General features: G+C 34.5%; 1 protein-coding gene across 1 annotated transcript in view; it reads left to right on the top strand.

The window, feature by feature from the left end:
* Positions 1–5,474: 5,474 nt before the first annotated feature.
* The window catches only part of IIL1 (isopropyl malate isomerase large subunit 1), a 173,204-nt gene continuing 167,419 nt past the window's right edge, over positions 5,475–11,259 (top strand). Inside the window, exons 1-6 of the mRNA XM_089460207.1 lie at positions 5,475–5,677; positions 5,767–5,919; positions 6,162–6,332; positions 8,130–8,282; positions 8,920–8,988; positions 9,095–9,211. Of these exons, the coding sequence (XP_089316333.1) occupies positions 5,621–5,677; positions 5,767–5,919; positions 6,162–6,332; positions 8,130–8,282; positions 8,920–8,988; positions 9,095–9,211 (720 nt within the window). The 5' untranslated portion in view covers positions 5,475–5,620. The remainder of the gene's footprint in view (positions 5,678–5,766; positions 5,920–6,161; positions 6,333–8,129; positions 8,283–8,919; positions 8,989–9,094; positions 9,212–11,259) is intronic.

Raw genomic sequence — 11,259 nt, 5'->3', positions numbered from 1 at the left:
ACCAATGCTTGTATTTAAAATTACATAGGTCCTTATTTCTCAATCAATGATTTGCAAGGAAGTGACTCATTGGTTTCTATTTCATTGACATTGATGGATGTTAAGGAATTAAAGAAATTAGACTATGAAAACATCAAATTTTGTGTTCCTGCAGGCATATTGTTCACCCATGAAAGTTGTGATATGCATACTGAGTCTACTCTAATTGTTCCACCATGTTAGTGACCCATCTAGCGCAATTTTAACATAACAAGGAAATGATTATAGGTTTACAAACAATATTCCAAGGAAATATAACTTGGTTTCTTCCCACTCAATGTTAACAATTACATAAAGTGGCTCTCAAAAGTTAGGCATGTGCTTTGGAAAATCTTTAGTAGATTAGCAAAGTCATATTACTGCATATTAGCTATTTCAGGCCACATGTTGCCATTCAAAATTCCTAAAACACTATTTGGCTGAGGTTGCCAGGCAGGCGCTCAAGGGCTTGCATTACCTACACCATAACAAAATTGTTCACCGTGATATAAAGCCCTCCAATTTATTGACCAATCAAGATTGCCGATTTCGGTGTCAAAATTGTGTTGGCTCACACTTTGGCCCAATACAATTCCTTCGTGGGCACTTGTGCTTATATGAGTCTTGAAAGGTTCGATCCTGATGGTTATTAATATACAATTTTTATTGTCTTCTGCAATGCAGTTCCTCTGGTTTTTGAGTTTTTTGTTGTTGTATTAACAAAAATTAGGTACATTCTGCAGCCTTAGTCAGGATGATACATCTAATTTTGGTGTTCTCATTGAATCTAAACAATGTGTTGAGTAAATAGATAGATGCCAATTTTGTTGCTGCCCATTGAATCCATCCAGTGAATTTAGATGATTGAGTGAACAGATGGATGCCAATTTTGATAATACAAATTGAATCTAGATGGTGCATTGAGTGAATTTAAACAACAACAATTAGATACATTAGATAGCTTAGGTGGTGATGATCATTGAATTTGGCCATATTCATTGAATCTAAGAAGTATATGGAGTCGTTTTAGATAAGTATGAGGGATGATCCATGACCAATTGGCAAATTATTTGTTTTTAGGTGTAAAAGTTGTAAGATTTAAATCTCTTCAACATGTTACTGGGTATCTGTATCACTCAATGCATAGTCAAGGTTTATAGCCACTCACTTATGGATCAAAAGCATGATGAATTAGTAAAATCTTAGCTGTTGGATGTAAAAAACTGGATTCAAATCTATTCTACATATTAATGGGTATTTGTATCAATCCAACACATAGATGAAGTTTATAAACACCACTGATGGATCAAAAGCAGTTACACATGGCCTTATATTAGTTTAACCTCATTTAAAGATATTGTTGGGTAAAGGGCACTACATTTGTAAAACTCTAAAGACCTTTGATGTTATCGCTTCTTCATTCTGTATAAGAGGTATATACGGTTCACCCTCCCTTAGGGGCAGTGTTTTGGAGAGTGCCCTCGTTCATTGGAACCAACATCAGCTGAATTAACCCTGAGATTTGCTGGTTAAAACCCAAAAGCAAATTGATATATATTCTATCTGCTTTTTACCTGTAATATGATGATTGACTCATGTGCCTGGTTTGACGATCCTCTCTGTTGCTGAATAATAAGGAATTGTGTTATTTGAGGGTTGTCTGGTAGTATGATGATTGACTCATTTGCTTGTTTTGAAGATCCTTTCTATTGTTAAATAATAAGGAATCATGTGTTAAATGAGGGTTATTTATGTCTGGTAGTATAGTAACTTTTGTTGCATGGATTGTTCTCTTAAAATTATGGTGGGTGTAAAAGCGTGTTGTTTCCTCAGTGCATGCATGTTTTGAATGCAAATTTCTGTTCATCCCTTCAGGGATTGGTAGAACCCAAGGATGTGAATTTCAACCTCCTAGGCAAATTTATCTTTGCATAACATCCGTTTCTGGAAGTGTCAAACGTAAAAGAAGTGAGTTTTCGTCTGCCTACCGTCTCCTTGAGGGAGTGTCACAAGCAAAAATATTTGGACTGTAGAAAAAAATAAAAAAATCTTTGAATAATCAGTTGGGGAATGACAGGACAATATTCCTTGAGATTTCACTAGCTTTAAACAATATGTTACAAACCTGGATGATAAGGGATTGGACAGATTTAAAGAAGAAAAGGGAGCTTTAAACAATATGTTACAAACCTTGATGATAAGGGGTTGGACAAAAATTAAAGAGGAAAGGGGAAGACACACAGTAAAAATTGTACGATCTTATCATTTTTATTTTTCATAGAAATAATTATTTGCATTTTGAAAAAACTTACATAGCTTTCAGGTTTTGTAGTGCTTGTTATAATTGCAATAAATTTGATGTACATCATGTGTTTTAGTAAAATATATATTTAGTTGTTCACATTGTACATTGTGGAAAGGAAAAAGAAATATAAATATAAATAATTGAATTCATAATTGATATATTTTTAATCATTTTTATTTATATAAATATATACACTATTTTGACAAAATTTTCAATAAAATGTTATATATTATGGGTAGTGTTTTTTATATGTATTAGAGAAGTGTAGAATTTAATTAAAATGTAGTAGAATAATTGAGTTAATTATTTTGAAATTCTTTTCCCCAAAATTCATATAATATATAAAATAAATATTTATTTTTAGAAATTTTATATACATAAAATTGTAAAGTTTAAAATAATTTGAATGTTGTATTTTTTTCCAGACTGTTGTTGAATTGATTTATACAAAGTCAGTTGATTTAAATAACTTTCAATGAACGTTGGCCTGCCCCAAATCATTAATCCATGATCAAACTTCAATCATAATTACTAGTGAAAAACACTTATTTGCATAATAGAGTAATTGGGTTAATTAAAAAGTTGGATGCTATCGATGTGAAAATAATTTTCAATGAACATAAAATTGCATCTCTGAATCATCAAACCATTACGAGAGTTCTAATTAAAATTATGAGTAAAAAGCACCCTTATTATTTGTCAGGGTACCCTTCTTATTTATGAGGGTATTGCATACTATAGGTATTATTCATGGTTAACCATAGTGAAACATAGAATTTCATTTCTGTTACATCTCTGCATCTTATTTAGATTTGTCTATTCCTATGTTGCCATTGTTTCTCAATTTATGCCTTACGGTGTTTCCTTTGCAACATTTGGTGCAAATGCTAGTTATCCCACTTAGGGATAAGGATAGGCATCACACCACCCATCAATCAAATTATTGTTTAAAGCCTTTTTCTAAATTTTATCCAAGATGATTCAACTTACTTCCTAAGGACCATAAAACATGCCATCCATCCCTCCATCCCTTGATTGTGTTCTTTACTATAATTATCCCACACAATCTTACTCCATTCACAATTTTTCCTAATTCTTAATAAAAGAACCACTGATTATTTCAAGGCTACAATGATAAAAAGGTTTGAGATTACTTTTAGAAAATCTAGAATTAAAAAAACACAATTTCCAAGTTTTTCTTATTTGGACATAGTTTGGAATGACAAGTTGTTTTAACCATTTGAAATAGGTTGATTTGCTCAACTACAAATCAGACACACCAACAATCTTCAAGACTCCCTTGTTTGAAGATATCCTCCTTGTAGACTTGTTTCATTGTTGCTACATAGTTGTCTCCCCACAAATCACAAATACAAAATGCTATGCTAGAAACACCACCCTAACCTACATCACAAAGTAGCATCAAATCCACTTGAATCTTAGATTGAGGAGCAAGACCACCTCTTGCTATGCACTTGCAGATATAATTTAAACCTTAACTAGAACCATCACAGGGCCTAACAATGTTGAAATCGTTGAGCACACAAGTAGATTTTATGGAGAGCCATTGTCTTCAATGCCAAGAAACCAAATCACAGGTTTCAAGTAATAATGAATAGGTACAATTTTGCCATCCCTTCCACACTATGCAAAACATTATGAAAGTATTTATAATGATTCATAATTCAAACAGATTAAGGGATTGTGTAGTAGTTGAAATTCCTATTTTTTATAAGATTCTCGGGCTTAACTCAACAACTAAATTTGTCTCGATCTACTTCATAATTGAGTTATAGTTTGATATATAGAAATATAATCATATTAAATAAAATAAAATCACGTGTGATTCTTGAAATCAAATTTATGGATTTGTTTTCTATTAAATTTAATTGTATTATTATTGATTTGACAACCAACTTTAAATCTATGGACAACCAACATTAAATTTATGAAAATAACTAATAATCAAACACTATTTCTCTTTGACATTATCACCCCCACACACAAAAATAAATATCAACTAGATTATTATTTAAAGCCTTTTCTAAGTTACATACACAGTGATTCCACTGATTCAACTTATTTCCTAAGACCATAAAAAAATCCCATGGATCACTCCCATGCCCTGATGGCTTTCTTTGTCATAATTTAAGAGTTCCTCCCATGCATTATTGCTTTCTTTCCCATAATTATCCCACACAAGGATAAGCCTCAACAAAATTAGTGTTTGAAGCCTTTCCTAAATTTCACAGGGCGATTCAATTAATCCCAAGGACCATAGAATATCTCAACCATTCCTCTCACCTTTTGGTTGCTTTCCTTGTTGCAAGACTATTCTTTAGGCTTTCTCTGTTTTGAGAAAGCTGCATGGAATGTCCCTCTACTAAATTGTTGAGTCGAGAGGCTCACTCTACAATCTAGTATGAATGAGGGACATGTGTAAGTATGTGGCACCTTCAAAAAAAATTAAATAACCATATAATTAAACAATTAAAAATGGTCCAAAAACTCATTTTACGATTCAATATTTCACTTTCATTCTATTTGATTTTGTGTATTTCACTTATGAGGGACATGTGTAAGTATGTGGCACCTTCAAAAAAATTAAATAACCATATAATTAAACAATTAAAAACCATATAATTAAACAATTAAAAATGGTCCAAAAACTCATTTTACGATTCAATATTTCACTTTCATTCTATTTGATTTTGTGTATTTCACTTTCACTCTTCAAGTAATAAATAAAGTATTTCCATGTCTATCTTAAATAATATAATTTTATAAAGATAAAGTAATTAAAAAAATATATATATTTCTCTTATAAATATCTCAATATAAAACTTAAATAAATTGTTTAAATATCCATATTATATCTTTCCGTATGAACTCTTTGTCTCCATTATGTATATATTAATGTTTATGTTAATAAAATATTTCAATGCTTGAAAAGAAAAAATAATTAAGATAAATAATATAGTTATTTATTAATAAAAAGAAAATGTATAGATAATAATGAAATATTCAAAAATATAATATAAATTTTTTTTTTTACCAATAGAGATAATTAAATATCTGAATGTGTAAATATTTTGTGAAGTTTGAAATTTTGATTCCTCTCAATAAATCCGTGATTAAAATAAATTATACTGCAAAAGACCACTTTTTCCACTTTCTTAGCGAGAACGTGCGTACCAACATAAAACCCTCTGTTCCACGCATCACAGTGAAAATCTTCAAAGATTCTACGCTCTTCTCAGTCGCCTCCCTCGCCCAACTAAACTCTCGTTCTCGGTAATGGCTTCTCCTGCAACAGCATCAGCCTCTTCAGCCTCTTATCTCCTCAAACATAAGGTTAACTCCATTTTTGTATTTTTTAGTATTTTTCTTTCCTTCCTTGCGTGAAATCTCCTCCTCATACGCCTCTCTTATGATGCTCACAGTGTGGAATCCATCACTCCTTGGCAACTGGTCTGACTCCCTTAAACTCAAAGGCCACAGCTGCATGGAAGAACAAGAAGAGGATGACGACGTTCGTAGGAGCAGTAATGGCTCCGCCCCAGCCGCAGCAGCGTTCCCCTGCTTCAACGGGCTCTGTGAGTTTCCATTATAGACAAATTATTGCCGTTTTCCTTTGACGGATGTTTATTTCATAATTTGAGCCAAATAACGGCACCACTTAAAAACGCAACATTCTTCATCAAATCTTACACATTAAATTCTGATACTTTGATTTTCGGTCTTGATTTCAAGAGAAGCAGTGCTATAGACCAGCTGACTCTCAGCTCGCAAAGGTTGATAGATTAACATATTGGAAATTTTAATCTTAAATGTACAGGTGAAACACGCCATGACCATGACAGAAAAGATACTAGCCAGGGCCGCAGAGAGATCTCAAGTGACTCCTGGGGAAAATGTGTGGGTCAATGTTGATAATTTAATGACCCATGATGTCTGTGGCCCTGGAACCATCGGGATTTTCAAGAAAGAGTTCGGGTCCAAGGCTAAGGTTTGCCTTCCTTACCCCATTACTGTATTGTTATAATTTTTTTTTTCACTAAATGCGGACAGAGAGTATCAGGACAACCAATAATATGTCACTTGAGAATCTTGAATCCGGATGGGGCAATAACATTCACCGATCTGACAAGTCACTGTTGATAATATCATTTTTGATAGATTGTATTTGTAGTTCATTTGAAAGTTGCTTTGGGAAACAAGTCTGGGGTCAGGGCCAGCTAGGGGACTGAACTGCACAACATGAACTTCTTTAGACATGTATCTGTTTTGCTAAAAATACGTGGGACTTGCACCTGGCGTCATCCTAACATGCCATTTGAGTGGTCTATTGTTATGTTTTATTTGATAGATTTTATTTCTAGTTGCTCTGAGAAAGAGGTCCGAGGTCCGGGGCATCAACTTGGGGATGGACTGCATAACATGAACTTCTTTCAGCTTAGATGCCTTTGAGAGGTATCTGTTTTAAAATATCCGGGACTTGCACCCAATCTCATCCGAACATGTCATTGGTAGCCTGTTTTTATATTTCTGATAGGTTTTATTTGTGGTTTCTTTGGAAGTTGCTTTAAAAAATAATTATGGAGTTCGAGGTATCAACTTAAGTCACATGGTTTGGGTTCGAGTCCTGGTTTAACAATGATTAAGTTTGGTTCAAGTTTGAATTTTTTGATAATGTTCACTATTAGGTTTGTCTATATACATTTTCTATATATATACACATATTAAAATGAGATATAGGATAAAATAGTAAGAAATCAACATCAATAAATATAAAAAATATTATCAAGGACATGGAAACTGTAAAAAATGTTATCAGGGACATGGAAATTGCAAAAATAGATTACAGTCTCTAGTTGTGATTTGAGATTATGATTTTTGATCTATAGACTTGATCAATGACTATAAAATTCGCGGTTCGCCAAAATTAAAACCTCACTATTGAAATTCAATGAACCTTGTGAGATAAGTATCAACTTGCGCTCAGGTGTATAACATTGATTTTTTTTAATCTTTGGGCTTAAATGCCTCTGAGAGAGGCATCTATTTTACCAAAAACATGTTATATGGGTGGCCTATTGTTTTGTTTTTGATATATTTTATTTGTATAGTCTTTGGAAGTTGCTTTGAGAACGAAGTCTGGAGGTCGGGGCCTCAACCACGGGGCTTAAGTGTATAACATGAACTCCATTAAGCTTAAATGCCTCTGGGAGGTATCTATTTTGCTAAAAATACCTGGGGCTTGCACCAACCCTCATCCCAACATGCCATTTGGATGGTACAAAGTCCAGACCATGGCCAGATTGGAACTCTGGTGAACAGCATAAAACTCTGTCAACCAAACCAGTGAAACAAGGTCCCATTGGCTTTAATAAATTTAAGATCATACATCCAATGTGTTTTTTAATGTTTCCTTATTGTTATTTGCGGTATGTTTGCAAGAGATTCATTTCAATTTCTGAGTCATTCAGGGGCAGAATTAAAGACCATAATGACAGCATAAAACTCTGTCAACCCAACCAGTGAACTAAGGCCCCGTTGGCTTCGATAATTTTTGTATTATACTTCCATATGTTTTGGGAACGCGTCTTTATTGCTATTTGCAGTATGATTGCAAGAGGTTTATATCAATTTTTGAGGCTTTCAGGGGGCAGAACTGAAGACCATAATAACATTTTACGTGCTTTTCCTCTCGTTGTGCTTTAAGATATTGATTTTTTGTTTGACTCGGAGTCTTCTCGTTGTGCTTAGAAATATTGGTTTCTTATTTGACTTGAGTTGCTTTCAGGTTTGGAATCGAGAAAAGATCGTGATAATACCAGACCATTATATTTTTACCAGCGATGAGCGCGCAAATCGGAATGTGGATATAATCAGGGACTTTGCGTTTGAGCAAAACATAAAGTATTTTTATGACATCACGGATCGCAGTGATTTCAGGGTATTTTCTAGCTTGCTTTCGTGTGTTCCTTCTCCGTATCTCAATAAACTTTAAACATTGGCATGGGATATAAGTTATGACTTGGTCATAAACTGCTATTTTGGCATTGCCTAATTTGGCAGCGTTGTTTTGATCTGGTTTGGTTCACTTACAATGAATTATATATATATATATATATATATATAATTTTGGTAGAAAATGGGGTTTTACCTTATATTCACAGTATTGTCACAGATATACAGAAATGCTCGCTGCCATTTATCTCTGAACAGGGAGTCTTTGACATAGCTCTCCTGGTACTAGGCTTGCCTGTTATGTTTACCCTTTCGATTCAATGAATTTTAAAGTTTTATCTGGTTCCATAACCTTATATCAAAAAAGGACTGCTGACAAAAGTATCAGAAACCACAAAAAGTTTCCATTACAGGACAATGACTTACAAAATATTTATCTGGTTCTGTTACGTTGAATAAAAAAGGACTGCTGACAATCTTGTCAGAAACCACAAAAAAGCTTACTAGACCTAAGACAAACTAAAATAAGACCAATTCTGGATCATAATTGACTGCAGTTTTTTAATAAGATTTTTCAACTACATAGTTTTGATGTATTGGCTTCTTTACTTATATCTCTGTAGGCAAATCCAGATTATAAAGGAGTTTGTCATATTGCTCTTGCTCAAGAAGGTCATTGCAGACCAGGCGAGGTACTCATTTTACACCTGTTTTATATGCAAGGATTTGCATTGTACTCGGAAAATCTTGCAATGGTTGAAATTTTCTTCATGCCTTTTGCGTTTGCTTCATTTTCAGGTTCTGTTTGGTACAGACTCCCATACTTGCAATGCTGGTGCATTTGGACAGTTTGCAAGTGGAATAGGAAACACTGATGCAGGATTTATAATGGGAACTGGAAAACTGTTGGTGAAGGTAGATTCTGTTGCAAGTGTTATATGCATTTTTTTGGTTACTTACCATGGTTTTGGTCGATCGTTGCCTTTGGTAAACTACTATTGTTTTTAACTTTTTGTTTGGCCATGGCACCATGCTAATTTTGGTTTGGAGTTGGTACCTAAAATAAAACGTGATACTGACCCACAATTAAACTTTTTTTAGATACATTATTCAAAGATGTAATCAGAACTCATGTAGATTCATTGGGTAGGAGAGGATGGATACGGTTAGCAAGACTTTGCACATAATATGTTCATAACTACACACGTAAAAAATAGAGAAAGCAAGAGAAATATTAACCAGCAACAAAAACAAATCATGAGCACAATATTTATTCTGGAAAGCCCCAAAAAGGGAAAAACCAGCTAACAGATCTATTAGTCCCTTCAATAAACCTGGCCAAGCCAGCCAAGTGAGTCTTCACTGCTCACCTCCCTGGCCCATTATAATGAAGTACCCCGAAGCCTTTTAAAGGCTTCAATATATGCAATCCATGAGCACAAAACCACAGGCAACCAAAAGCATGTGCCCAAGACCACCATTATTGACCAAACAACTTTAACTCTTTTACCGAGTCAAGTTTAACCTAACATTCCCCCCTATAAACTTGACTTAGGGTTTCCTTGACCAAATCCTGCCAAACCGCCAAGTGACCCATCATTGATCACCTCTAGGCCCTACTCCCCTCAAAGTTTATATCCAAAGTATTTGAGAATCTGGCATGCTCCCCCTATCACCTAGATCTACGACTAGACTTTATTAATAACTTATCAGAGGTGCACATGCCTAACCTAGTATTATAGTCATATGCCCATTTACATTTAAATATTTTTAACTCCTTTATAATTTTTTTTTTCATTGTTGCTATCCCGACTTCCATCTTCTCACTTTGATCATTACTTTGATTTGAAGCACCAACATAAAAAAAACATGGTCCCCAAAAAAAATTATGTGTAACTTCCGTCACTACTCATAGCAAGAAACACCACTATCTTTCTCTCAAGTGGGACACCTCACATAAGGCACCGATAATGTCCCTGCATTGAGAAACTCCTAAATATGGCCCTCCTTGGGGAATCAACCCAGCGGATGTGGTCCATGCCCGAGCCTCAACATGCACACGAATGTTCAAATCCCGTTGAAGAACAAATCTACACCCTCTCTGTAGATTCAAACCAGGGCCTTGGGCTTTTTCCCCTTTCTTGTCTTTCTAATTACACTAAAAGACCTTGTTCACCATGGTGCCCTTGAGAGGCATGATTTTTAATTGTTTTATGTCCACAATGTCCGTCCCATTAATGCCAGAGGGTTGTGGATGATCTCGACTTCTCTGAATAGGTTGTCCTCCATGTGCTTGGGCTTATCCATTGGATCTAGATTGTTGTTTGCCTCTATTTCCATCGGATCGCTAACTTGACCAGCATTGTGAATTCATTGTGATGAATATATATTTTTCTATCTTAGAGCAAATCTTTAGACCATTCAATAATTTGTGTGCTATAAAGCAGTTGTTGTTGTTCCTTTAGGAGAGGCTTCATATTTCCGCATTCATAGTTATAACCTCTTTGTGGTGGGCTACCCATAATGCCATCTCCTCAACCAACGCAACAATTCCGACAAACATTTGGATTGCATTCACGACCAACAACAAAGCACAGGCATTTTCGACTTCGACATTGATTCTTCGTAGAATGACATCCTCATAAATGTTTCTTGAAACCTTTTGAATGTTGATTTTTCGTAGGTTTTCTATTGGTAATTACTTCTAATGACATTCACCTTAACTTCTTTCATATTCTTAAGCAATTACACATAAGATCTTCAACAATAGACATTAGGATCATAAAGAGACAACCAAACAAGAAGCACAAGAGTTTACCCTGGGAAAACCCACATGGGGGAAAAACCCAACAACCTTTTCCTTAGAGAAATTCCTCAGTTCAACAAGAGACACACCTAGATCTTCTAGTAAATCACAAGGTCAAATTGACTAGCAAAGTAGACTTGCTCAAACCTGGCCCAAC

The sequence above is a fragment of the Pinus tabuliformis genome, chromosome 7, assembly GCF_031772625.1.
Source record: "Pinus tabuliformis cultivar Carrire ecotype Pingquan chromosome 7, CPIR1, whole genome shotgun sequence".
Lineage (NCBI taxonomy): Eukaryota > Viridiplantae > Streptophyta > Pinopsida > Pinales > Pinaceae > Pinus > Pinus tabuliformis.
The sequence above is the reverse complement of the archived record's forward strand: the minus strand, read 5'-3'. Positions and strand labels throughout refer to the sequence as shown.